The sequence below is a fragment of the Pongo pygmaeus genome, chromosome 10 (assembly GCF_028885625.2).
Source record: "Pongo pygmaeus isolate AG05252 chromosome 10, NHGRI_mPonPyg2-v2.0_pri, whole genome shotgun sequence".
In the NCBI taxonomy this organism is placed as follows: domain Eukaryota; kingdom Metazoa; phylum Chordata; class Mammalia; order Primates; family Hominidae; genus Pongo; species Pongo pygmaeus.
Genome location: NC_072383.2, coordinates 107,680,646 through 107,708,101, shown reverse-complemented (window position 1 = coordinate 107,708,101; position 27,456 = coordinate 107,680,646). Strand labels below are relative to the sequence as shown.

General features: G+C 46.4%; 2 protein-coding genes across 4 annotated transcripts in view; both read right to left on the bottom strand.

The window, feature by feature from the left end:
• ACACB (acetyl-CoA carboxylase beta) overlaps nucleotides 1-11,684 on the bottom strand; it is a 155,637-nt gene extending 143,953 nt beyond the window's left edge. Inside the window, exon 1 of one of the 2 annotated variants that reach the window (XM_054445373.1) lies at nucleotides 11,364-11,684. The gene's annotated coding sequence lies outside the window, so the exon portion shown is untranslated. Of the gene's footprint in view, nucleotides 1-8,055; nucleotides 8,080-11,363 lie in introns of those variants that run through there. The other variant, XM_054445372.2, reaches the window with a different exon arrangement.
• Nucleotides 11,685-13,889: 2,205 nt separating this feature from the next.
• On the bottom strand, nucleotides 13,890-27,456 carry UNG (uracil DNA glycosylase). 2 transcript variants are annotated; one of them, XR_010122699.1, is made up of 8 exons: nucleotides 27,234-27,456; nucleotides 26,402-26,608; nucleotides 25,771-25,866; nucleotides 23,043-23,140; nucleotides 21,985-22,073; nucleotides 21,304-21,482; nucleotides 19,702-19,821; nucleotides 14,943-15,068 (listed from the first exon to the last, which is right to left on the bottom strand). XR_010122699.1 is itself a non-coding variant. In XM_054444263.2 (7 exons), the coding sequence occupies exons 1-7, from the start codon at nucleotides 27,363-27,365 to the stop codon at nucleotides 14,928-14,930; spliced, it is 942 nt and encodes a 313-aa protein (XP_054300238.1). In that variant the 5' UTR covers nucleotides 27,366-27,456; the 3' UTR covers nucleotides 13,890-14,927. The 2 variants fall into 2 exon arrangements, 1 of the variants encoding a protein (XP_054300238.1); XM_054444263.2 differs by lacking the exon at nucleotides 19,702-19,821 and having other exon boundaries at nucleotides 13,890-15,068.

Sequence of the window (27,456 nt, the reverse complement as noted above, 5' to 3'; positions counted from 1 at the left end):
TCTCAAAACAAACAAACAAAAACCAGAAACAACAACAACAACAAAAAACAACAAGAGCTAATAAGCACAGAAAGATTGATGGAAGTAGAAAATCACTGTAGTAATGAAACAATAATCTGGGCTTTGCTCATCAGCAGGCTGTAAAGTCATTCGGCAAGAGAGTGATAGGGAACTTTACGACGGAGGTCAGACTGATACCCTAAACTCACTAATGAACCAACATCACTAAAAGTGGGGTAACTGAACTTTATGTTCTTGATGTGATGCAAGAGAAAACAGAAAAACATCTTCAAAGTATTCCTGCCAAGGATCTGCACCTGAATTGATTCAAGCCTCTTGACCTAGTACTTATTTATAGGTACAGAAGAACATGTTACATGACACTTGGAAGATGCAATCAGCCAAATCCAGAATATGGAAAATTCTACGGGACAAATGACCCAGTTTCAATAAGTAACTGGCATTTAATGAAGGGAGTTTCTGATTATTACAGATGAGAAGAGACTTAAGAGAACCCCTGTGGGTCCTGATTTGAATAAAACCATTCAAAGACATCTTTGAGCCACCTGGAGGACAGTCAGCATGAACTAGGTACTAGATTAAGGAATTATCATTCATTCTGTTAGATAGATATAATTATGGCAATGGTTTAAAAAAAAAAAAACTTGTGTCTTTTAGAGATGTGTGCTAAAGTATTATGGAGAAAACAGTGTGATATCTGGCTGTGAGAATTGCTTGAAAATACTCTGGGGGCCAGATGCAGTGGCTCACATCTATAATCCCAGCACTTTGGGAGGTCAAGGCAGGAGGATCGCTTGAGCCCAGGAGTTCAAGACCAGCCCAAGCAACATGGCAAATCCTGTTACCTAAAAAATAAAAATTAAAAAAAAAAAAATTAGCCAGGCGTGGTGGCGTGTCCCTGTAGTCCCAGCTACTCTGAAGGCTGAGATGGGAGCCCAGGGTAGCAGAGGCTGCAGTGAGCCGAGATCGTGCCACTGCACTCCAGCCTGGGCGACAGAGCGAGACCCTGTCTCTTTTTTTTTTTTTGAGACAGAGTCTCGCTCTGTCAGCCAGGCTGGAGTGTAGCGGCACAATCTTGGCTCACTGCAACCTCTGCCTCCCAGGTTCAAAAGATTCTCCTGCCTCAGCCTCCTGAGTAGTTGGGATTACAGGTGCATGCCACCAGGCCCAGCTAATTTTTGTATTTTTTGTAGAGATGGGGTTTTTCCATGTTGGCCAGGCTGGTCTCAAACTCCTGGCCTCAAGTGATCTGCCCGCCTTGGCCTCCCAAAGTGCTGGAATTACAGATGTGAGCCACCACACCCGGCCTAAGACCCTGTCTCTTAAAACAAGCAAATAAACAAACAAACAAACAAAACTCTGGAGCTCTAATTAATAATATGCATGTTGAAGTATTCAAGGATAAAGACACTGATATCTGCAATTTACAGGTGACAAATACAGAAAAATGGTAATGGCAGAATCTAATCAGGGGTATATAGGCATCCGCTATAAAATTCTTTCAACTTGTATGTTTAAAATTTTTTTTTTTTTTTTTTTGAGATGGAGTCTCGCTCTGTCGCCCAGGCTGGAGTGCAGTGGTGCGATCTCGGCTCACTGCAAGCTCCGCCTCCCGGGTTCATGCCATTCTCCTGCCTCAGCCTCCCGAGTAGCTGGGATACAGGCACCCACCACCATGCCCGGCTAATTTTTTGTATTTTTAGTAGAGACGGGGTTTCACCGGGTTAGCCAGGATGGTCTCGATCTCCTGACCTCGTGATCTGCCCGCCTCGGCCCCCCAAAGTGCTGGGATTACAGGCGCGAGCCACTGCACCCAGCCTAAATTTTTTTATAATAAAATGTTGGGGGAATAATATAGGGAAAATGGGTATAGGAAGATGAAACTAGAAGGGCAGAAAGGCAATGGTTATTGAAGCTGGCTGATGAATGCATTGGGGGACCACTGTGCTATTTACTCTGCTTCTGAAGGTGTTAAAAAAAAAGGTCAACTTTTTTTCCTATATCAAAAAGTTAAAAAGTTCATAAAATACAGTGTAAGTACCCACCAGCTGATTGAAACCTGAATATTAATAGCTAATACTTATGAGTACTAATTTGTGCTAGGCTCCGTATTCAGCATCGTTTTTTTGTTTTTGAGACAATGTCTGACTCTGTCGCCCAGGCTGGAGTGTAGTGGCACAATCATAGCTCATTGCAGCCTTGAATTCCTGGGCTCAAGCAATCCCCCTCCTTGGCCTCCCAAAGCACTGGGATTACAGGCATGTACCACCACACCCAGCGAAATTTTTTATATTTTGTAGAGACAGGGACTCAAGAAATCCTCCCGCCTTGGCCTCCCAAAGCACTGGGATTACAGCCATGAACCACCATACCCGGCCTATATAAAGTATTTTATAATCATTGTCTCATTCCACCTTGTGAGACCAGTACCAGAGGAAGCCTTGTTTTATTGATGAGGAAGTTCTGGGTTCGAGAAGTTGAAGTGACGCAAAGTCACTCACCTGGATAGTAAGCAGATGAAATGAATTTCACCTTTTCAATGATTGCTCACTGCACACCTTCCCATGGGCTGCACGGCCCTGGCAAACCAGCCTCTGCCACACTGACCCCTCTACGTTCCTCTGCACATGCTGCCTGGAATGTTCTGGAATGTTCTTCCTCTCCCTGCCCCCATTTCTGTCATTTGCATGGTTGTCTCTTGCTCTTTTTCTGATGGTTGGCTTCAGTGTCCCCACCTCAAACCCACCCTGATACTCAGTGGTCTTATTCTGTAGGACACGTGCCATTCATCACGTGCTGACCTGACTCTGTGCATTCACCAATGAGTTTATGCCTCTTCTCCACTGGAATAGAAGCTTCCTAAGGGCAAGGACTGGCTCTGTCTTGCTCTGGGCTCTCCAGCACAGTGCCCAGCACACAGAAGTGGCAGAGTCAGTGAACACTTGCTGGAGGCCTGCACCCAGCTAAGCTGTGTCTGTGCCACCCCCACCCCTGCTGCCTACCTGGGGAATCCTCCTGCTCCACTGAGGATGGGGCTGGGAGTGGCCAGGTGAGGCCCTGAGCACAGGCATCTGCACGGCTGTTGAACCCCTGCTGCCTGCTCCCTCGTACTGCTGTATCAGGGGCCTCCAGAGACACCATGGAACACCATGCTCTTGCTCTATGCCCCACGCTTCCCTGACCTCTTCCTCCTGGCACTCATCATAGGTTGTAGTTATGTGGGTCATTATTACACATCTACCAGTGTCCCCCACTAGAAGGTAAGATCTGTGAGAGCAGGCAAGGCTTAAAACCCAGAGGGGCACAGATTTATCATCAATTTCTGACTTCATCTCCCCCTACCCCTTCCCCAATCTATTTGTGACTCTGAAAATAGGGTTCTTTTGTAACTCCAGTATAGATACACTGGGAGGCATATAGTAGTCCCTCAAGGAACCCATAAAAGCATGTTGAATAAGAATGAAAGCTGGCAGGTGTGGTCTCTCATGCCTGTAATCCCAGCACTTTGGGAGGCCTAGGTGGGCAGATCACTTGAGGTCAGGAGTTCGAGACCAGCCTGGCCAACATGGTGAAACCCTGTTTCTACTAAAAATACAAAAATTAGCCGAGTGTGGTGATATGTGCCTGTGGTCCCAGCTATTTGGGAGGCTGAGGTAGGAGAATCGCTTGAACCTGGGAGGTGGAGGTTGCAGTGAGCTGAGATCATACCACTGCACCCCAGCCTGGGCAACAGAGCAAGACTATGTCTCAAAAAAATAAAAAAGAAAGCTGATATTTGTTGAGCACCTCCTACACACTGAGTCTTATGCTGTGCACTTTGTGTGTGTTATCTCTTTAAATGTTCACAAAAATGATAAGATGAGGCACAGAGAGAAAGTCTGTTGTTCAGAGTCACATCATTGAGTGGCAGAGCTGGGCCGCCCGGGCTGGGCCCTCCAGCTCCAGGTGTGCACGTGTGTGGCACACGTGTGTGGGTGTGTTTTCTTCATCCCTTCCCCATGCCCACCATTGCCTCACTCCAAGTCTGAGCTAGTGCAACAGCCTGTTAGTAGAATTTATTCTAGTTTCTCCCTGTTCAAATTCATCCAGAACCCTGGGAGACAGTGCTCTATTTACACACACACACACATACACACACACATGCACGCACATACACATGCACACACATACACATGCACACACACACCCCTTGCACCCTGCTCAAGAGCTCGAGCCTGTGAACCTCATCCACTCCATGGTCCTGCCTCCCAGGATCCTGTAAGGAGATGAGGAAGGCATGAAATGAAACGGTTCCATGTTTTGCAAGAGGTGGCTATGAATACCAATCCTGAAAGATGGTCCCCACCCTTGCCAAAAAATAACATTTCTAGGGCCAAATCCAATGTCACATCTTGGAGAGTTCCACTGCATTTAGCATAGTAAAGGCTCTGAGAAGTCCTGCTGTAAACCACAGGCAGCCTGGTGTTTCCCAAACTGATTGGCCCTGGAGGCCTGTTTCCACCTTGCATGGGCAGCTCTCCACATCAGCAGAGCTCCAAAAGCCTCACTTTGTGGGGAGTATGGAAATAAAAGACCGAAGCCTCCCTTATAACACAGCAGAGAAAGCCTTCTAGGTCAGTTAGGAGGGGCATGTCCAACAACTGATTATTCTATAATAGCTAGTATTGAAGTCTGTGGCTGATTTGCTTCTAAATAGAAAGGAGAGTGTGTTCAAGTTGTCCTCTGATATCACCTTCACTCATTATTTAATTTAAAAATATGGAGCTTAATTAGTTCAACAGGGGTGGTGCAAAATCCTTTAATCCTTTTTTTTTTTTTTTTTTTAGATGGAGTCTCGCTCTGTTGCCCAGGCTGGAGTGCAGTGGCGCAATCTCGGCTTGCTGCAACCTCTGCTTCCCAGGTTCAAGTGATTCTCCTGCCTCAGCCTCCCAAGTAGCTGGGATTACAGGCATACCACCATAACTGGCTAATTTTTTTATTTTTAGTAGAGACAGGGTTTTGCCATGTTGGTCAGGCTGGCCTTGAACTCCTGACCTCAAGTGATCTGCCTGCCTCAGCCTCCCAATGTGCTGGGATTATAGGCGTGAGCCACCGAGCCCAGTCTCAAAATCTTTTTTTTTTTTTTTGAGACAGAGTCTTGCTCTGTTGCCCAGGTTGGAGTACAGTGGCACCATCTCGGTTCACTGCAAGCTCCACCTCCTGTGTTCAAGTGGTTCTCCTACCTCAGCCTCCCAAGTCGCTGGGATTACAGGCACTAGCCACCAAACCCAGCTAATTTTTGTATTTTTAGTAGAGAAAAGGTTTCACCATGTTGGCCAGCTGGTCTCAAACTCCTGACCTCAAGTGATCTAGCTCCTCAGCCTCCCAAAGTGCTGGGATTACAGGCGTGAGCCACTGTGTCTGGCCTGAAGGGACCTTTTCTATGTGTAGTTGTTTTCTGGGGCCCCAGCATGGGTCAGAGTGGCTAAGGTATGAGCCCAGAGAGCAGGACTTCTAGAGTACAGCAGACCTGGGTGGAGGCTTTGCCATTTGTTATCTGATTGGCCTGAGCCCATCATGGAAATTCTCTGAACCTTGGTTTCCTGGCCTGTGGAATGGAATAAATAAAATCTCCTTCCTAGGATTGTTCTCAAAACTATGTGAGATCCCATAATTATTATGAATACCTGGGGTATGCCAACTACCCAATAATCAATACCTTGGTTTCTCTGCTGTGCCCAGCCTGGATTCTCTGATACAAGGATCCCTGGATTCCTGGAATAAATGAACACGGTCTATCTTCCTAGAAAATCACCTTACTCTACGGTCATAAATTTACCATTATCATTGCAAACAGAGAGATCTATTAGGATAGGATGTGAAATGTGCATGCATTTTTTCAGATCAAATGCAAGATTTCTAACTGTGTTTCCTGGTTTCCCTGGGTACAGGTGAACTCTACTTTGAAGTAAGAAGTCACTGAATCACAAATTCAGAGGAAGCATGAGAACTAGGTATTCCAGGCTGGGTGCAGTGGCTCATGCCGGTAATCCCAGCACTTTGGGAGGCCAAGGTGAGCAGATCACTTGAGGTCAGGAGTTCGAGACCAGCCTGGCCAACATGGCAAAACCCCATCTCTACTAAAAATACAAAAATTAGCTGGGCGAGGTAGTGCTTGCCTGCAATCCCAGCTACTCGGGAGACTGAGACTGAGGAATTGCTTGAACCTGGGAGGCAGGGGTTGCAGTCAGCTGAGATTGTGCCATCGCACTCCAGCCTGGGTGACAGGAAGAGACTCTGTCTCAAAAAAAAAAAAAAAAAAAAAAAAAAGAACAAAGTCAAAGTTTCTACTGGGATAAGACTTCAAGGAAACCTCCATTTCAAAATATTAAAATGTTTATTTCCCCATGAAGATTGGGTATCTCATTTAATGTAATATTCAAATTTCTGTCTCAGACCTAAAGGTGTTGAAAGTATGAGCGAGTTTACACAACACCTGAGCAGGAGCAAATAAAACTCTTAAGAGCTTCTGAAAGAAAGTTACAGATTAGAGATATTTTCATCTCTAAATCACACGAATTAGGATTGGCTGGGTCTTTCCACTTAAAACTTGGAGAAGTCATAAAAAGAAATCTTGTAAAGAACTCCGTGTCACTATTAGCAGAAACACGCAATTTATAAAATGATATCTTTGGCCGGGCGTGGTGGCTCACGCCTGTAATCCCAGCACTTTGGGAGGCCGAGGCGGGCGGATCACTTGAGGTCAGGAGATCAAGACCATCCTGGCTAACACAGTGAAACCCCGTCTCTACTAAAAATACAAAAAAAAATTAGCCGGGGGTGGTGGCAGGCGCCTCTAGTCCCAGCTACTTGGGAGGCTGAGGCAGGAGAATGGCGTGAACCGGGTAGGCGGAGCTTGCAGTGAACACTCCATCTCTAATAATAATAATAATAATAATAATAATAATAATATCTTCGCCTTTCAGTTTTTAAATTGCAAGTCCCATGTCCCGGGAATTCCCCAGTCCTGGGCAAATTGGGATGGTTGGTCACCCAACCTATATATGGATGCCCATTGATATTAAAAAATAAAAGTAATCACAATAGACATGAGGGAGATAGTTGTGTACAGTGTGAGTGTACAGAATAAAAGGTCTGGGGGGTTTATACCAAAATGTGCACAGTGGCTACCTGGAGGAGGAGGGTTAGACAGGAACAACAGAGCAAGGAGACTTTTGCACGGTGCTGAGTGACTTTTTAACTTGCATATTATTTTGGAATGCATTTTTTAAACATTTCAAGAAAGTCATGTCTTCCTAGGAATATAGGATATAGGACCACTACAAACACTTTACTCCTAGTCTCCTTTTTTTCTTTTTCTTTTTTTTTTTCTTTTGAGACAGAGTCTTGCTCTGTCAGTCAGGCTGGAATGCAGTGGCACGATTTTAGCTCACTGCAACCCCCACCTCCTGGGTTCAAGTGATTCTCCTGACTCAGCCTCCCAAGTAGCTGGGATTACAGGCACCCACCACCACATCTGGCTAATTTTTATATGTTTAGTAGAGATGGGGTTTCACCATGTTGGCCAGGCTGGTCTCGAATTCCTGACCTCAAGTGATCCACCCGCCTCTGCCTCCCAAAGTGCTGGGTGGCATGAGCCACCGCACCCGGCCTTAGTCTGTTTAAAAAAAAAAAAAAAAAGAACAACCATTTGAGGAAACAGAAACAGAATATTATTCCTTAAGACAGTAGCTTTGGAGGCAAAAAAACAAAAAACATAGAATTGTTTATAAAAGGTTCTGGAACTTATATGGGAGCATGTCCAGGGATCCACACCAGCATTTATAGAAGCAAAGAAAGGCCCTTCTCTTTCATCTGCATTACATTTCGAGGTCTTCTGATCAGCTTCCTTCAAACATGACAGGAGTCGTTTTTCCCCTGGGGACCCCAAGTGCATGCCTTCAGACACGGTCTGCTCTCACTATACATTGGGTTCGAATTTACCTGGACGTTGGCAGAATGGTCCGGACCCCGGGGAGGGGCGAGCTGACTTACCACTTTATTCTGCCGCTTTTCTCTTGCCATGTCCTCCCCACCGTGCATTCAGGGTTACATTTTCCAGGTTCCTTGTTTGCCGAGGGCCTGAATCTAAGCCTGCTAGCTGCTTACTCTGGGGACTGCAAATGTCACTTTTAGATTAACCGGCCCCTGCTGTTTAAAAATATCCCTGGAGCACTTAACCTTCAAAGCAGCAACAACCCAGGGCAAAGACGAGAAAGATCCCACGTCAAACCACTTGCGCAGCCCTGGCTACTCCTGGGAGAGTTCTGCTATCTGCCTTTTAATCCCATAACTCGCTTTATTTCATAATTCTTAGCTATTGAAGCCAAGAGGCATCTAAAGTCCGTGTTGTCGTAAGCAGTAGGCAGAAAGTCATTTGGGCCCTCCTGTGACATGCTGAAAATTAACTGCCTACAGGTGTTGGTCATTTGAGAAAGAAGCCCACAGTGAAAACCGTGAATGAGAAGCTGATCGCTAGTAGGTCACCTGGCTTCTCTCCCCTGAAAAGATTTGGCGAAACCCTCTCTAATCACGCCACTTAATGGAATGTTTCCAATTTCTTGTGACTTCGGGATAAAAGAAAAAAACGGCTCCATTCCCACATTCTCATTCAGGGTCGACTGGCTCTTGCTAGGGTTGAGCAGAGAAGAGGAAATTCAGCACACGCTGCAGTTACACAGTGTTCTGCAACGTGGGGAGGGCTGGCATGTGGGACAAAGGTCGCCTCCAAGGCCCAACTGGAGCAGCCCAGCCAACTAGGCAGCAGGAAAGTGGAGACCACATAGGAGCACATTGTGCTCAGGCAACAGGCAAGGTGGAACAGCAGTTCAGTGGCCCCACCTCCTGCCAACAAGGATGGCCTTACTAAACAGCAAGTGGAGAAACCGGCGAGAGCACTGAGCACGGGATCTGTGCAAAATGGTTTAAATGCAAATTGCTGCTGGGGCTGGTGCAGCCTGTTCATAGCTACTTCGTTTCTGGGCTTATTTTCCAATAAGGAACAGTCATTGAATATTGGACTTCTTGGGATTTTCTCCACTGGACTTGGAAGCATGTGCTCTGGAAACCTCAGCGTTATCAGCTATAACCCCACAGCACCAGGTACATGTTACAGGAACCGGGGGTGAAGGAATGCAGGTCAAATGCTTGCACAATGCCCGGCCCGTGTCATATGTTCTGTAGCCACAGTAGCCCTTGTGATGGCTCTTAGACTATTTATTAAGACAATGAAAGAGGTGACCCTCAAACAAACCTATGTTTCCAGGGAGAGCCATCTGTGATTCAAGGACTTTTTTATAAAATTCCATTGAAAAAAAATTCTTAGGCTTCTAACTTCATGACATGAAAAAAAAATTCTTTCCCAATGATTCCAAATAATCATGATCTAGGCAGGGTGTTGACAGTGGCAGGACTATTAGGCTTTGAAATCAAGCTGATGTGGGTTCGAATCCTCCCTCCATTAGCCGTGACTTTGAGCAAATGGCTGAGCTTCAGTGTCCTGATCAACTACTTCACCATATGGGTGAGAAAATGAAATGATTTATATTGAGCTTCTGGCACAGGGGCTTGCTCATGACAAGCCCTTAATATCTTTCTAATGAAATTCATTACTTTCAAAAAGACTAGACATACCCACATATACAGATGAAGAACTCTGCAGTGATTCAGTTCTCCCTAGACACTATCTCTTTAAGACACAGGTATTTTCCAGAATATAATTGGAAGGCTTGAAACCAAAGTTATTCATAAACTCTTTCCATCAAACACAAGAACGGTAATAGAAATATATTTCTTCAAACAGCTGTTAGTTTCAGAAAGTCACAGGTATCAAGTTACATTTTTTGTTTTGTTTTGTTTTAGAAATAGGATCTTGCTCTGTTGCCCAGGCTGGATGGAGTGCAGTGGCATGATCATAGCTCACTGCAGCCTCGAACTCCTGGGCTCAAATGATCCTCCTGCCTCAGCTTCCCAAGTAGCTAGAACTACAGGCACACACCACCCCTGGCTAATTAAAAAAAAAAAAATTTTTTTTTTAGAGACAAGGTCTCGTTATGTTGCCCAGGTTGGTCTTGAACTCCTGGCCTAAAGTGATCTTCTTGCCTCGCCTTCTAAAGCACTGGGATTACAGGTATGAGCCACTGTGTTGGCCCCAAAAAAATTATTAAGTGACCACATGGTCTAACAAAACAAGGCACCTGGAAAGAAATCACCAGTCCTGCTGCAAACCAGACCCTCTATGAGAATTCAGATGCCTTCCCCAACCAATTAAATCAGAATTTCCAGGGATGGGGTCTGGCTTTTGCATGTTTTAGCTTCCCTAGGGTGGAGGAGCACTAGCTTCATGTTGGAAGGCTCCCTACCTTCCTCTCCCACACCCTCACCCCAAACATCATTAAGAGAGACAAAAGAACATACTATATACACAACTAACAAGCAGAGAACAAAAATTATTGATCTCCTGGTCTGCTCCGCTCACCAATATTTATATTTCCAAGCATATTTCAAAAACTTAAAAAATTGGTTCCCTAGCCTGGGCAATTTAGCAAGACCCCATTTCTATTAAAAACTTAGCCAGGTATGGTGGTGCATACCAGTGGTCCCAGCTGCTCAGGAGGCTGAGGCAGGAGGATCACCTGAACCCAGGAAATTGAGGCTGCAGTGAGCCATGACTGAGTCACTGCACTCCATCCTAAGCCACAGAGTGAGACTCTATCTCAAAAAAAAAAAGAAAAAAAAAATTGGTTCCCATTGACTTAAACTACAAAGGAACTTCCTGTTGTCAGACCCAAATTACAGTGTCAGAAGGACTCTAAAGAAGGAGGCCATCTCCAGCAGAGGAATGTTCTAGCTTTCCTCAGCTTGAGTCAGCACAAGTCAGCATGTGAGGTCTTTTCAAAGTAACCCAGAGCACCTCCCTGCAACCTGTTTTTCCTTGTAAATCTTGAAGGTTTGGCAAGGATGAAAAGCCAACACCACACGCATACGCCAAAAAGTTTGCTTCTCCGCCAAACATCTTTGCTAAGTCTTTTATATGAGAAGCAAACTGAAGCAGAAAGTGAATTTGAACAGAGATATATTATCTAATAACGCAAGCATACTAGCAACATGCTAAAGTCTATCTTTAAAACATGCAAACAATTTACAGTCCCTGACCTTGCCCTGCTGGACGTAGATCAAAAGCAGGCAGTGACTTTCACACAATTAATTATTTTATAACTGGATGTTTCCAGTACAACATTTGCTAATAACTGACTTCCTTGTGTTACCAATTCCAAAAGCTTTCAGAGATCTCCCTAACTCACCTGAAAAGGGAGGAAACAGGAATCGTTAGGCCACATTCTCAGAAGCCTCCCAAACCTTGCCACGTGGAACCTTCCAGCTCCACATCCAGCACGTGGGTCCTGCCTTTGCAGAGGCAGGCTCCTCAGTGTTGAATGCTCTTGCTCCTCTTCATGGCCTGGAAAGTTCAATATCCACTCAGACATTCCCTCCACTGGGAAATTTCTTCTTTCCTGGGCTGACCCAGCCATTGCTGCCTTTTTGTTCCCACCGCACTGACAGTGAGTACACACAGGGGTCTGCAGACTGTGGCTCCAGTTGCCTGTTTTCCAATAGCTCCCAAGCTAGGAGTGGTTTTTACATTTGTTAAATGCTTAGGAAAAAAAAAAGATTTCGTGACACATGAAATCATATTAAACACAAATTTCAGTGTCCATAAATAATAAAGTTTTATTGGAACACAGCCTCACCCGTTCCTGTACATTTTGCCCACGGCCGCTTTCTCTGCAGTGAGTTGTTGAGCAGTTCCCACGGAGAACGGGTAACTGCAAACCCTCAAATATTTACCATCTGACCCTTCACAGAAAGTTTGCCAACCCCTGACCTAAAAGGCTAAGACTGCCTTTTATGCATCTTTGCATACTGAGTGCAGGAATATAGCAGACTTAACACATGAAAAAAGTAACTACCACATAGCTAAGAGTTCATCAAAATGAGTTGCCTGGTTGGTTTTTTTTTTTTTTTTTTTGAGACGGAATTTTGTTCTTGTGCTCTTGTTGCCCAGTCTGGAGTGCAATGGTGCGATTTCCCGGGTTCAAGTGATTCTCCTGCCTCAGCCTCCCAAGTAGCTGGGATTACAGGCATGTGCCACCACGCCCGGCTAATTTTGTATTTTTAGTAGAGACAGGGTTTCTCCATGCTGGTCAGGCTGGTCTTGAACTCCCAACCTCAGGTGATCCACCCACCTCGGCCACCCAAAGTGCTGGGATTACAGGCGTGAGCCACCACACCTGGCTGAGTTGCCTAGTTTCTAAAGAATCAGTAATTAAATTTTTGGAGGGTCATGGACCCAGAAGCTGCTCTGTGTACTGTTTAAAGTGTCACCACATGACTAAAGTTCAATATATACACATATATATTGAATATACACACATATACATTGAATATATATACATATATATTGAATATACATACATATACATTGAATATATATACACATATATTGAATATACATATATATTGAATATATACATATAGATATACACACATATTGAATATACATACATGTTATATAGATACACATACATATATATTGAATATACATATATATTGAACTTATATACATATATATTCAATATACGTATATTGAACTTTTGTATATATTATATAGAAATGTATGTATATATATTTAAAACCCAAATAATTGTGTTTTGAATTATTCCTGGAAACTCGGAGCTCACTGCTCCCCCTACCGGCAGCGCTGCACCGGGAGAGAGAGAAGTGTGAAAAGCTAACTGGTGGAGAACAATTATCCCTTCACTTCTCCCTTGGCTAAGAGAGTCCACTGTTGTTTAGAGGAAGATTCCAAAGTTACCAGAGGGCAAATCGACCGTGCATCCTCCTCCCGTGAAAGCCGGCTTGCTGACCCCAAAATGTAGAATGATAAACCCTTCCCTACATAGATAAGGAAAGGAAGCAGTATTTTCAAGCAAACTCTGGTCTCCCTCCCTGCCCTTTTAAGAAATGCATTTGCTAGTCTCGAGGTTCTGGCTGGATGCATTCTTTCTTGCCCATTTAGTTAAAAGCTTCTCTACTAAAAGTACAAAAATTAGCCGGGCGTGGTAGTGCATGCTTGCAATCCCAGCTACTTGGGAGGCTGAGGTGGGAGGATTGCTTGACCCCTGGAAGCAGAGGTTGCAGTGAGCCGAGATCGCGCCACTGTACTCCAGCCTCAGCGACAGTGAGACTCCCTCTCAAAAAAAAAAAAAAAAGAAAAAAAAAACACCACAATTGTGGCTTCTTTCTTCGGACACCGGGGGATCCCACAGATCATCCTGACAGCCCCCACTACCTGAGCCTGGGCTGCGGGCCAGTGCGTCATCAGGGAGTCTTCCTGGAGCCCTGGCCTCACTTCCGAGTTCCAGATGTCTCGGAGTCTAGAAACACGGGCTGAGCGGGGGATGCTGGAGGCTCCCCTCGATCGTCACAGGGCTTGGCAGAACGTAGCCACGACGGGCACGCCATGTTCCCCGAAGAAATGCTTTCCTCAGGCCGTTACCCCCCCGTCTGAGGTCTCGGCTGGCAGCCGGTGCTCCACGGTGCTCGGAGTTGGGGCGCTGCTCCAGGCTGGGGGTTGGGCCGCTCCACTGAGCGACAGGGCGGGGAGGAGGGGCAAGGGCGGCCCCTCCTGCAGACAATGGTTGCTATGAGAACCCTGGGAGGCGCCAAGGGCAAGGGCAGCCCAAGGACGTCCATGGATGCCCCAGCCTGGATGCACAAATGACACTTGCACAAAACAAACTTTTAACAAAGGACACTTGCACAAAACAAACTTTTAACAAACTTTTATTAACAAACCTCGCGTAGGGCCAACTCTAAACCGACTAACAGCAAAAACAGCATTGCTAAAAAGATCAAGGATGGAGGTGCAGACCCAATAAAGATTGTCTCTTAAAAAAGGATTGGGAAAAAAAAAATATATATATATATATATATGCATGAGTACTTTTTAAAAAACTAAAACTTTCCAGTGTTGCAGAAAAAAATATCCCAAAGTGATTTCAGTCGGTTAAAAAAAACAGTACGTGGCAGTCTGTGCTGCCTTAAAAACCCCAACTGGACATAACCCTAGGAGAAAATTACCCCACCCCATAAAGACAAAATTCCCTTTTCTCCTCTTCCTTGTTCAAATTCCACTGCTTATTCCACCAACACCCAAGGAATAACAAGACCTAGCTTACTTCTTTCGGTCCCTTATCTGATAAGGCTCACAGCAATCTTAACCTCTACTACAATCAGGAAATTGAGCCCTAATTTCTGGGCCAGATTCTGGAAAGTTGCAGAACATCCTTATGCTGCGAGGGGCCTGAGGACTCCTTCAAAGATCAAGGGGGCAGTGGAACTGGCAGAGGCTGGCATGCCTGCCCTGCAGGGCTGAGACAAGAGGACCTTTCTAAGCAAAAACACCCCAACATCTGTCACTGAAAGTCTAACCAGGCAAAACCAAGGAGCAGCAGGCGCCAAACTAGAGCTGTGCCTGAAAGGTGCACATCTCCCCCGTTTCGCCATAAAGGCAAGGGAGATAAAGAGAGCCAACTGAGTATTTGACCTCATCTGTCTTCTGAGAAGTCTGCGTATTTTAGGCCAAAGCCACGTTGCAGAGAAAGACATTTGGTCAAAGGGTAGCCTTTGTTGTTTGTGGTTGGATACAGCTGCCATTCCTGGACAGCCTGGTTTGTGGCTGCTTTCTGGAAGCTTTTCCCCCTTATGCAGAGTACTTAAGAATTAATAGGAAAATTTTCAGTGGAACTTCGTAACTGACAAATACGTTAACAGCAGCTTCTCAAAGGCCACCCCTCAGCTGATGATCACAGCTCCTTCCAGTCGATGGGCTTCTTGCCAGACTTCTGCAGCAGCTCATTGGTCTTTGAAAAGTGTCTACATCCAAAGAACCCTCTATACACTGACAAAGGGGAGGGATGAGCCGTCTGTAGTACATGGTGCCGCTTCTGAAAAAGATCAAGAATAAAAGGTGGCAAATTTGGGACTTTTTAAAAAAAAATTTTTTTTTTTTTGAGACGGAGTCTTGCTCTGTCCCCAGGCTGGAGTGCAGTGGCGTGATCTTGACTCACTGCAACCTCCGCCTCCCAGGTTCAAGCAATTCTCCTGCCTCAGCCTCCCAAGTAGCTGGGATTACAGGTGTGTGCCACCATGCCCAGCTAATTTTTGTATTTTTAGTAGAGATGGGGTTTCACCATATTGGCCAGGATGGTCTCGATCTCTAGACCTCGTGATCTGCTCGCCTTGGCCTCCCAAAGTGCTGGGATTACAGGTGTGAGCCACCATGCCCGGCCGGGACTTTTTTTTCCTTTTTTTTTTTTAAAAAAAAAGAAAGGACTGTGGCTGTTGCACTTTAAGACCCTGTGCAATTCCCCTTTGCCCTCTACATTCTCTCCCTTCCAAAGTGGAGCATTCAGCATTTGCATTAGAACATTAGTCCATTTGTTGAGCAACTACCTACCTTTGCCAGGCTCTGAGATGCAAAGAGGACCACCCTCTGCCTTCAAATTGGCAATTATCTGTGCAATTTTCAAGTGCCCCTATCGTACAGCCAGCAATTTCCACTGCTAAGACTGTATTTGCTAAAGGACACCATGATGCGTACACACACAGATAAACTCAACTTATTAATACAATGGATGGGGGTTAACATCTTGGAAAACCCATCCTAAGTAGAAAATATCCTAAGTTGAAGATATATTTATGACATATAACCTGCTTAACATCATAGCTTAACCTACCCTACCTTAAACATGCTCAGACACCTACATTAGCCTACAGCTGGGCAAAACAAAGCTTCTTTTACAACGAAGTGTTTAGTACCTCATGTAACTCATTGAACACTGTACTGAAAGTGAAAAACAGAATGGGGCCAGTCACAGTGGCTTACACCTGTAATCCCAGTGCTTTGGGAGGCCAAGGTAGGAGGACTGCTGGGATCAGGAGTTTACAACCAACTGAGGCAACATAGTGAGACCCTATCTCTACAGAAAAATTAAAAAGTTAGCCAAGTGTGATGGCATGCACCTGTAGTCCTAGCTACACAGGAGAATGAGGTGGGAGGATCACTTGAGCCCAGGAGTTCGAGGCTGCAAAAAGCTATAATCGTGCCACTGCACTCCAGCCTGGGTGACAGAGCAAGATCTTTATTTTTATTTTTAATTTTTTGAGATGGGGTCTTACTCTCATCCAGGCTAGAGTGTAGTGGCATGACTGTGGCCCACTGTAGCCTCCACCTCCCAGGCTCAAGTGACTCTCCCACCTCAGCCTCCTGAGTACCTGGGACCACAGGTGCGTGCCACCACAACAGGCTAATTTTTTGTGTTTTTTTAGAGACAAGGTCTCACTATGTTGCCCAGGCTGTTCTCAAACCCCTGAGCTCAAGTGATCCACCACCTTGGCCTCTCAAAGTGTTGGGATTACAGGCGTGAGCCACTGCTCCCAGCCAAAAGACCTTGTCTCTTAAAGAAAGAAAAAAAAACAACAACAATGTGTGAGTGCTCAAAGTATGGTTATACACCATTGTAAAGTCGAAAAAAAATCAACTCAAACTTCATAAGCCAGGGACCAGTTGTACCTACACAATTAGGAACATATAAAGGGACTCACTGACACACTGCTTATGCCAGCTAAAACCTAGTATACAATTCAGTGTTATAGAACTGGCTAAATGTATTTTTCTAAAGTTCTTACAATGTAACACCACATAACTCCTAGAAAAACATGCAAAAGATAAATATACTGATGAGATGACCTCCAAAACGTATTAAGTGAACAAAATGCAAAATAATTTCATTTTTAAAAAACTTTAGAAAAATACCCAAGACACTGTATTTAGCAGTTCCTTTAAGAGAAAGAAATAGTGGAAGCCATTTACTTTCCATTTTGTGCCTTTCTGAACTCTCTGAATAGTCTTACAGCTCCTAAGAAGGAAGAATTAAAAAACAAAAACAAAAAACAAAAAATCTCGCCACAGAAATGGAATAGTTGGCCAGGCGTGGTGGCTCACACCTGTAATCCCAGCACTTTGGGAGGCTGAGGTGGGTGGATCACCTAAGGTCAGGAGTTCAAGACCAGCCTGACCAACATGAAGAAACCCTATCTCTACTAAAAACACAAAATTAGCTGGACGTGGTGGCATATGTCTGTAATCCCAGCTACTCAGGAGGCTGAGGCAAGAGAATCACTTGAACTCAGGAGAGGGAGGTTGCAGTGAACTGAGATTGCGCCATTGCACTCCAGCCTGGGAAACAAGAGTGAAACTGTCTCAAAAAAAAAAAAAAAAAAAAAAAAAAAGGAATAGTCAGCGGCCAGGTGTGGTAGTTCACGCCTGTAATCCCAGCACTTTGGGAGACCGAGGCAGGAGGATCCTTTAAGTTCGGGGGTTCAAGACCAGCCTAGGCAACGTGGTGAAACCCTGTCTCTACAAAAAAAAATACAAAAATTAGCCAGGTGTGGTGGCGCACACCTGTGGTCCCTGCTACTCAGGAGGCTAAGCTGGGAGGATTGCTTGAGCCTGGGAGGTTGAGGCCGCAGTGAGTTGAGATCAAGCCAGTGCATTCCAGCCTGGGTGATGAGCTAGACCCTGTCTCAAAAGAAAAAAAGCAATAGTCATACATCACCTAATGACAAGGATGCATTTTGAGAAGTGTGTTGTTAGGCAATTTCACTGCTATCCATACACCATAGGGCATCTTTACACAAACCCCAATGGGATAACCTACCACTACGCACCTAGGCTATATAGTGTAGCTTATTGCTCCTGGTCTACAAACCTGTGCAGCGTGTTCCTACTGTACTGAATACTGTAGGCAACTGTGACACAATGGTAGGCATTTGTGTATCTAAACATAGAAAAGATGCAGTAAAAATATTATATATATATATGTATTTTTTTTTGAGATGAAGTCTCACTCTGTTGCCAGGCTGGAGTGCAGTGGCATGATCTCAGCTAACTGCAACCTCTGCCTCCCGGGTTCAAGCAATTCTCCTGCCTCAGCCTCCCAAGTAGCTGGGACTACAGGCACATGCCGCCACACCTGGCTAAGTTTTTGTATTTTAGTAGAGACTGGGTTTCACCATGTTGCCCAGGCTGGTCTCAAACTCCTGAGCTCAGACAATCCACTTGCCTCGGGCTCCCAAAGTGCTGGGTTAACAGGCATGAGCCACCACACCCGGCCACAATATTATAATCTTATGGGACTATCATCGTATATGCAGTTTATGACTGAAACATCATTATGTGGCAAATGACTACTTTGATTTTTTTAAAAATATCAACTATAGTTATTTTAACAGGGAGATACAGACCATTTTTGTTTTCCTCTTCTCTTCTGTATAGAAAAACTAACGAACACATCACTGTTTCTCAAAACACTCCTGCCTTCAAGGGGCTGAGTCCAGGAAGGGTGATGAGGGGTGATGACTAAAGCCAGGCAATCCAGTGTGGTTAAGAGCACAGAGCCTGGAGTCAGACTGCCCGGGGTCGAGGCCTACCTCTACCACTCAGTAGCTGTACCACAGGGAAGTTGCTGCAACTCTAAGCTGCTTCAGTTTTCATCTGTAGACTGGGAATAACAATAGTGCCCAGCTTATGAAGTTACTGTGACCAATCAAATGAGGATCACAGGTGCTGAGTGTGATAAGAAGTCATGCACACCAAATGCTGAACACACACGCAAGCAGCACAGGCCCCTGTAAATGTCAGCCCTGCAGAGCTCTAAAGAATCCCAGAAGAAAATGACCTCCACACTGTAGGCAGAGCAAGCAGGATATGCAAAGGTAGGGAAGTGGGGCACCGTGAAAAAGTAAAGGGGAATGGGTCAGCCTAGGGATCGGAGTGCAAAGAGGGATAGAGTTAAGTCTGGGAGGCCGATTGGGGGCCACCCTCCTACCCCCATGAAATCAGATCTTCAGCCTAAGGCAAGGCCTTCCAGGGAGAAAGCATCAGAACCCTCCAGGCAAGATCAGATGAGGGCCTGAATGAAGGCAAAGGTGGTCAGGCAGGGATAGATTTGGAGGGGGAAGAAAGAACACAGATATGAATGACTGACTGCATATGGGAAGGGGGAAAAAAGGACAGAAGAGGGGAGAAAGAGAGGTAGGCAGGTGTCAGTAATAGAATCAGATCTGCCTGGACAACTGGGCAGATGATGGTGCTTTTTGCTGCTAGGGAGTGCAAAGGAGCAAGTTTAGTGAAGCATGGATGAGAAAAGGAGAAACTTCGTTTGGAAAATGTTGAATTTGGCATGTTTATGGGGCAGTAGTAAGAAGGTACTCCATAGATCAGGAGAGACACTAGGCTGGAGATATACAATTTGGCTTTAATGACCAAGCTAGTTTAACAACTGTTTACTTTCAGACCAAACCATGATTAAACATTACTGGGGAAGAGCAACACTGGCCGTAAACCTCCCTAAGGGATAGAGATTAGCAATTACTCTCACACACACTTCTTACATACCTAGATCATTACATCTTAGCAGTTCATACCAGTCAGCTCTTAGGTCACTCATACAAGTGTATGCCTACCTCAAAGCCTTTCTGAGAGTTAAGTAAGATTCTGCATGCAAAGTACTCAACCTGGTCAGGTGCGGTGGCTCACATCTGTAATCCCAGCACTTTGGGAGACCAAGATGGGAGGATCGCTTGAGGTCAGGAGTTCAAGACCAGCCTTGTCAACATGGTGAAACCCAGTCTCTACTAAAAATAAAACATATTAGCTGGGTGTGGTGGCAGGCAACTGTAATCCTAGCTACTCGGGAGGCTGAGGCAGGAGAAGTGTTTGAACCCAGGAGGCGAAGGTTGCAGTGAGCTGAGATCGTGCCACTGCACTCCAGCCTGGGCGACAGAGAAAGACTCTGTCTCAAAAAACAAAAGTGCTCAACCTAGTACCCACACAAGGTAGGGGTTGAATATATGTGCGCATTTCTGATACCCCCGTTACCTCCTGCTGATACACCAAAAACTATTGTCAGGTTACCTCTGCTAAGCCCTTGCCTTCGATCATTGAAGCATTTACTCTATAATTTCTCCCCCACCCAATGTCTCTCCCATTTGCCAGGGATGAACACATCCCGGCTCATCTCCTTCCCACCCCATCTCTCCCTCCCCCACTCTGCAGCTCTCCATTAAGCCTTCATCTCTAGTCCATCACGGTTCTCCTGGAGAAAGATGATGGTGACTCATGCCTGAGGGGCAGCAGTGGCGAATGAGAAGCAGTAGACTGGGGTGTTTTGCGAGGCAGAGTTGATGGGATTTACTGATGGAATGGAGGATTCAAGGATGACTTTAAGGTCTCTGATTTCCACAACCAGGTGTAGAAGTGCTTCAGTAAGTGAAGGGGAAGAAGGGAGGTAGCAGATAGGGGGAAGATGCAGGGAGGGGAGCCACTGGTTTGGTCGTGTTGGGTATCTGCAATTAGACCTTGGGGTTAATAATGATCACTGATAGACCGGGTGTGGTGGCTCATGCCTGTAATCCTAGCACTTTGGAGGCTGAGGAGGACAGATTACTTGAGGTCAGGAGTTCAAAACCAGCCTGGCCAACATGGTGAAACCCCATCTCTACTAAAAAATACAAAAAAATTAGCTGGGTGTGGTGGCGGGCACCTATAATCCCAGCTACTCGGGAGGCTGAGGCAGAATCACTTAAACCCAGGAGGCGGAGGTTGCAGTGAGCCAAAATCGCACCACTGCACTCCAGCCTGGGTGACAGAGCAAGACTCCATCTTAAAAACAAAAACAAAAACAAAAAACCCAGAAACAAAACAATAATGATCACTGATAGTATTTTCATGGGCAAGTTAAATTCGTGATTGAGTGGAATTCTTTGTGTTTTCTATATGCTCCCAAATTTCTTGGAAGCCAGAAACATGCCTCATCCATCACTTGTTAAGTGAATGGTACCCAGGGACTTGTATCTTGTAGACACCAAGTTCATGCCTACAGCACCAACTGCATTCAGTCACAAGTTGGCCAGTTGCTTTCCTCACACACAACTCATCACTCCTATAATTTGTCCAAATTATTCTCAGTTTTCAATGGGAAACCCTTATAACAGGCCTAAGGGAAAATAAAAGTTATTTTATAACATGGATTTTCCAGGACCAAACACAGCAGGAACTCCTAGAATACTTTACATTGTTTTTATAGTGTTAAAAAAAAAAAAGAAAACAAAACATACCCTATCGATGGCACTGCCCTTCTTCTGAGCATAAGAGCCCCAGAGCAAGAAAACAAGGCCATTCGAGTTCTGATTTAGCCAGGACACAACTGCATCGGTGAATTGCTCCCAGCCTCGCTCCTTATGAGAGTTGGCTTGATGGGCCCGAACAGTGAGGACAGCGTTGAGTAAGAGAACACCTACACACATGAGAGAAATAGGTTAAATGTAGGCTCAGGCAAATCAGCCCAATACCCAGCAACAGGAGCTAAATCCATGATGAAACCAGTGCTTAATGGGATCCAGTGTAGCAAGCTGTGCTTCCCTGCTGCAGCCAGCATAATGGCAGCAGCCACTACCATCAATAATGGAGTCGGGGCCAGGCGTGGTGGCTTATGCCTGTAATCCCAGCACTTTGGGAGGCCGAGTCGGGCAGATCACCTGAGGTCAGGAGTTCGAGACCAGCCTGGCCAACATGGTGAAACCCTGTCTCTACTAAAAATACATTAAAAAATTAGCCAGGTATGGTGGCTCATGCCTGTGGTCCCAGCTACTCGGGAGGCTGAGGCATGAGAATCGCCTGAACCTGGGAGGCAGAGGTTGCAGTAAGCTGAGATTGCACCACTGCACTCTAGCCTGGGCAACAGAGTGAGACTCAGTCTCAAAAAAAAAAAAAAAAAAATCTAGCAGTGGCTGGCTTACCTTGCTTGGCCCACCCAGATAAATCTCCATGGCCAGGATGAACAAAACCCTCTATGTCTGTAGACAGCTCTTTATAAATGTTCTCCAAACTGAAAGCAAGCCATAAGAAAAACAAAAAACAGAATCTTAAGCATAATTTTGAAAGCTCAGTAACATCTAAGACATGTGAAAAGGTTGGAGGTTATAGCCAGCCTTGGAAGGGACACTGGCACATATGGCACCGATTAATGAGATCAACACTGCCAGTCCTCCTTCTAACAGGTGACTCTGCCAAAGACCTTTACTTTAGTCTGTGCTTGGATTTAACAGCACTCTGGAAAACCTAAGTAAATCAACCCAGCAGTTATAACCCAGACCCCCACTGTTGCTCAGGGACAGTTTTCTGTCCTTAGTATATTTATGTATATCATACACCAAATCCTCCAAAAGCAGTGGTTTTTTTTTTTTTTTTTTTTGTCTCGCTGTGTCGCCCAGGCTAGAGCGCAGTAGCACGATCTTGGCTCACTGCAACCTCCGCCTCCTGGGATCCAGTGATTCTCCTGCCTCAGCCTCCCGAGTACCTGGGATTACAGGCACCCGCCACCGCGTCTGGCTAATTTTTGTATTTTTTAGTAGAGACAGGGTTTCACCATCTTGGCCAGGCTGGTCTTGAACTCCTGACCTCGTGATCCACCTGCCTCAGCCTCCCAAAGTGCTGGGATTACAGGCGTGAGCCACTGTGCCCGGCCCAAAGCAGTGGTTCTTAACCAGGGGTGATTTTACCCCCCAAGGGACTTTTGGCAATGACTGCACATTTTTCATTATCACGAGCTGGGGGTTGCTCCTGGCTTCCAGTGGCAGAGGCCAGGGATGTGGCACAAGATCTTGCAATAGCACAGGACTCCTCTCCTACTCCACAACAAAGAATGACTCAGCCCCAAATGTCAACGGTGCTGAGGCCGAGAAATCCTCCTCTGAGGCTAGTGAATAGTGCCCCAGATAGTCCCACTTGTAATAAGCTAAGTACGCATCTGAAAGGAATCACGTCTGGACTGCAGTCACCTGTAAAGCAACTGTACCTGGGCGGAGGCGGAACAGGCCTCTGAACACTAAAGCAGAGCCCGTGAGCTTGATTAGGTCCATGATATGGATCCTGTCCCAGGATGACAACCTTCACCTGTGAACCACCAGGGGTCAGGAATTAAACAATACTGTAATGTAAGCAGCACAGATCCTGCCTCAAACAAACATGAACAAAACAAATAAAACACTTCTATGGCATAGATTGCTAATAGCAGAGTTGCTGGTCAAAGGCTAAGCGTATTTTAAACTTGTAAAGATATGTACCTAGCTGCTTTTTTAATTTTTTGAGACAGGGTTTTGCTCTGTTGCTCAGGCTTAAGTGCAGTGGTGCCATCACAGCTCATGGCAGCCTCGCCCTCCTGGGCTCAAGTGGTCCTCCCACCTGAGCCTCCAGAGTAGCTGGCCCCACAGGAGCGCACCACTATGCCCACCTAATTTTTTTTTTTTACTTTTTGTAGAGACACGGCCTCCCTTATGTTGCTGAGGCTGGTCTCAACCTCCTGAGATCAAGGGATCCTCCCTCCTTGGCCTCCCAAAATGCTGGGATTACAGGCATGAGCCACTGTGCCTAGCCCCCAGTTACTTTTCAATGAATTAAAGCAATTCAGGGCTGGGCGCGGTGGCTCACGCCTGTAATCCCAGCACTTTGGGAGGCTGAGGCAGGCAGATCACGAGGTCAAGATATCGAAACCATCTGGCCAACATGGTGAAACCTCATCTCTACTAAAAATACAAAAATTAGCTGGGTGTGGTGGCGCGCACCTGTAGTCCCAGCTACTCGGGAGGCTGAGGCAGGAGAATCGCTTGAACCCAGGGGGCGGAGGTTGCAGCGAGCCAAGATCACGCCACTGCACTCTAGCCTGGCAACAGAGCAAGACTCCGTCTCAAAAAAAAAAAAAAAAAGCAGTTCAGATTTCCCACCAGCAGCATATGAGGGTGTCTGCTCCCCTATATCCTCTAACAGGTGGAGCCAGAAGAGAATGAGGTCGGATCGAAAGGGCCATGGGAGTAGGTGGCAAGAGACAATGAAATGAAATGAGCCTGTCACGGGAGGTGTTGAAACATAGGCCGCCTTGTCCTTTCCATCCAGGGCCCACCCACCTAGTCTTCATTCTCAAGCTTCTGCCCATTGCATTCTTAGAATCTTCCTCCACAGCTGACATACTCTATCCAGAATCCAGCTCCAGATGTTCCATGACCAGGAGGCTTTTGGGGACCTCTTGTCCCTCCCCTTGGTGTTCACACCATGCCAACATATTCTCTTGTGAAGCAACTCTCCCAATGCTGGTCTATCAAGAAGCCCTGCTGTCCCATCTGATCCTCATAGGTTTGAAACTGGTTTTTGAGCATTCTCTCAAAATACTCCCTTAAGTATTCCCTGTTTATACTGATCACTGGTATTCAGAATAGGGCATTCAAACAAGAAGCAAACTAGTATTGATCTTAATAGGATTTAATTTAGCTTCAAAACCGAAGAGCTAGATTCTAAATTCTTACTCTAAAATTAAGCTTACGAGATTTTCTAAGTATCAGGTGTGGCTGCCTTATCAAGATGATTTATTCACCTATTTCACTTCTATGTCATTTCACAGATATTCATTAAATCACAAGATTCTTGCCCCAGTTTACAAAATGGGGGAGGAAAACGGGTAAGAAACCTAAAAGTCTAGTGTCAGCAGGTCTAAATGCATCATAGCAGCTCAGAGGAAAACTGGATCACAGAGGTGGCAGGCAACAGACTTCAAGGAGGTGCCACAGAGGCATCTACTTGATTTTTAAGAGACAGAAGTGGGGAGGGGTTTGCCACACTGTCCAGCTCCGGAATGGGAGAGTGGGAGGTGGAGGCAAGGCTGAGAGGTAGGACGTGGCCCTATTAAAGAGGGTTTCTCTGTTTTCATAGTTCAATAGTGAGGAGCCACGGTTTTTTGTTTTTGTTTTGAGACAGGGTCTGGCTCTGTCACCTAGGCTGCAGTGCAGTGGTGTGATCTCGGCTCACTGCAACCTTCGCCTCCTGGGCTCACGCGATTTTCCCACCTCAGCCTCCCAATTAGCTGGAATTACAGGTGTGCGCCACCATGCCTGGCTAATTTTTGTATTTTAGGAGAGACCAGGTTTCACTGGCCAGGCTGGTCTTGAACTCCTGACCTCAAATGATCCTCCCACTTTGGCCTCCCAAAGTGCTGGGATTACAGGCATGAGCCACCGTGCCCAGCCCCACGAACTTTTGAACACAAGATGGATGAGAGCCGCCAACCAGCAACTGTTGTGTAAGACAAACTAAAGCAAAGGGATCTGATAACAGAACCACAAAACTGTTTAGGCCAGAAGTCAAGAGCTTGAAAGTGCTAACTATAAGGCAGTGTGGTCAGGTCAAGGTGGGGTTGACTATAACAAGCTGCAAAAGATTTAACTGCTTTGTGTGTCAGTTTGAATTTCACCACCACCATAATATCTAACACTGCGGGAGGTTAGTTTCAGGATTTTTAAAAAATACAAGAAATAAGAGCACAAAATGTACACAGTTTTCCTTTTTGCCGCATAAATACCACGTAGTAAACATTAAAAAGAGTAAATACAGGCTGAAATACAGTCAGCCAAACCTCGGGATTTCAGTGTTTTATTTACTACTGAATGATGGACTGTGGCTTAACTCCAGTGTCCCTAATTTAAAAATACTATTTGACTCCTTCTCCCCAATAAAAATTATCAACAAGTTGTACTTACATCTTTTATGTCACACATCTGGGTCCAGGTGAAGACTTGGTGTGGGGGTGGATAAACAGTGTAATGCTTTCTTTCTTCTGCAACAAATCCCATTAGCTGATTTAAAGATAAACTAGACTTAAAATCAGATTCTCATTGGAAACCATAAAAATGCAATAAGAAAGCTTCTAGTGCAAGTTATTTGGAACATCATTAGTTCTTTGTCATGTTTTATGTCCAAATTCTTTTAAAAAACAACAAACAAAAACAGTGCCTGCCCCCCACCTAAGTGGTTCAATCAGGTCAATTCCCTGCCTCTTTCTCTGGGCTGGGTCCTGACAGTGCCACTCCTCCCGGGTTTTTAAAGCTGAAGCCAGGTTTCATTCAGGATGGTTGGTGGTTTTACTACGCCAGCCTTTCCTGGACAATAGACTATGTGACTTAAATGAATCCATCATATCATCTCGCGGGTCGTTAACAACTTTAACCAATATAAAGCTGCAGACTGAAACATCATGGCTTTCTTTTACCCACTTTTTGAGTAAAGAACGTTGAAGGGGGTACAACCCAAGCCTACGGCGGCTACGCTAACAAGACAAAGGGCCGGCAGCCTCCACATTTCCCCATACGGAAGGTGCATTTCCATATTTACCTTGATAAAATACGGTTTCCCGAACTCCCCGCTGAGGTGCTTCTTCCAGCTCTCTCCAAAGCCCACGGGCACGTTGCGGGCCGCGAGTCTGAGCAGGGCCGCGGCCTTGTTCCTCTGGATCCGGTCCAACTGCTCGGCACTCAGCGGCGAGGAGGGCGGCGTCCCGGACTCCTCCTGCCCAGCCGGGGCCTTCTTGGCTGGGATGGCCTGCAAGGGGTCCCCGCAGAGGCGGCTCAAGAGCTGCAGCGGCCCCTTCCCAGGCGTCCGCAGCTTCCGGCCCAACCCCCACGGCCCAAGGCAGAAGACGCCCATTTGTGGAACAGGTCCCAGCAAAAGCAGACTATAAGAGCCCAGGGCTGGGCCCGGTCCGGGAATTGGGAATTAGGTTCTAAACTGGAGCGGGGAGAGGGGCTGGGAGGCGCCCTGTGGCTTCCCGAGGAGCTTCGCGGGGATTGGGCACCCTGCACCAAGGTGCCCCGCCCCCGCCAGACTCGCCCCGCCCCGCCGCGTCCCCACGTGGCCTTTTCGCGGCAAAAAACCTCCCTCTGGGTCCTGCCCCCTCTCCCCTCTGATTGGACAGCGCACCGAGCCAGGCGGGCCTACGGCGCGCGGATTGGCGCCATGGGCCCCGAGGCGCGTCCCCATTGGCTGGCCCTTCAGCATGGCGGCCCATGGGGGACAGCGGCGGCTATTTTGAACACGTGGAGGCTATTTGGAAAGCACGGCCCGGGTTTACTGAGTCAGAGGCGCGCTCCTGCACGCCCTCATCAGGCGGGGTCCACTGCCTTCCTCCCACTTCATCCCCCAGCCCCGGCCCCACGCCGCGCCTCACCGCCGCATCTCCGCTTTCCTCAGGCACCCCAGCCACGCCGGTCCCCAGGACGGCCGGCTCGGGGCTGGGGGCGCGTCGCTTCCTGGCGGGGCTAGGGGAGAAAAAGGAGTAGAGCGTCTTCTGGCCGATCATCCCGGAGCTGAGGAGGCAGCGAACGCGCGCCACCCGGGAACCCGCGAGGCTAGCCCTTGCTGTGGCGGTCAGCAATTGGCGCCAAGCGGCC

Coding starts and splice junctions, on each gene's coding strand:
- UNG (XM_054444263.2), bottom strand. CDS start 27,365: ATGATCGGCCAGAAGACGCTCTACTCCTTTTTCTCCCCTAGCCCCGCC. Junction 22,074..23,042: donor CCTGTTCCGCCTCCGCCCAG/GTACAGTTGCTT, acceptor GCTTGCTTTCAG/TTTGGAGAACATTTATAAAG. Junction 15,069..21,303: donor AGGGCAGTGCCATCGATAGG/GTATGTTTTGTT, acceptor GATCTTTTTCAG/AAGCGGCACCATGTACTACA.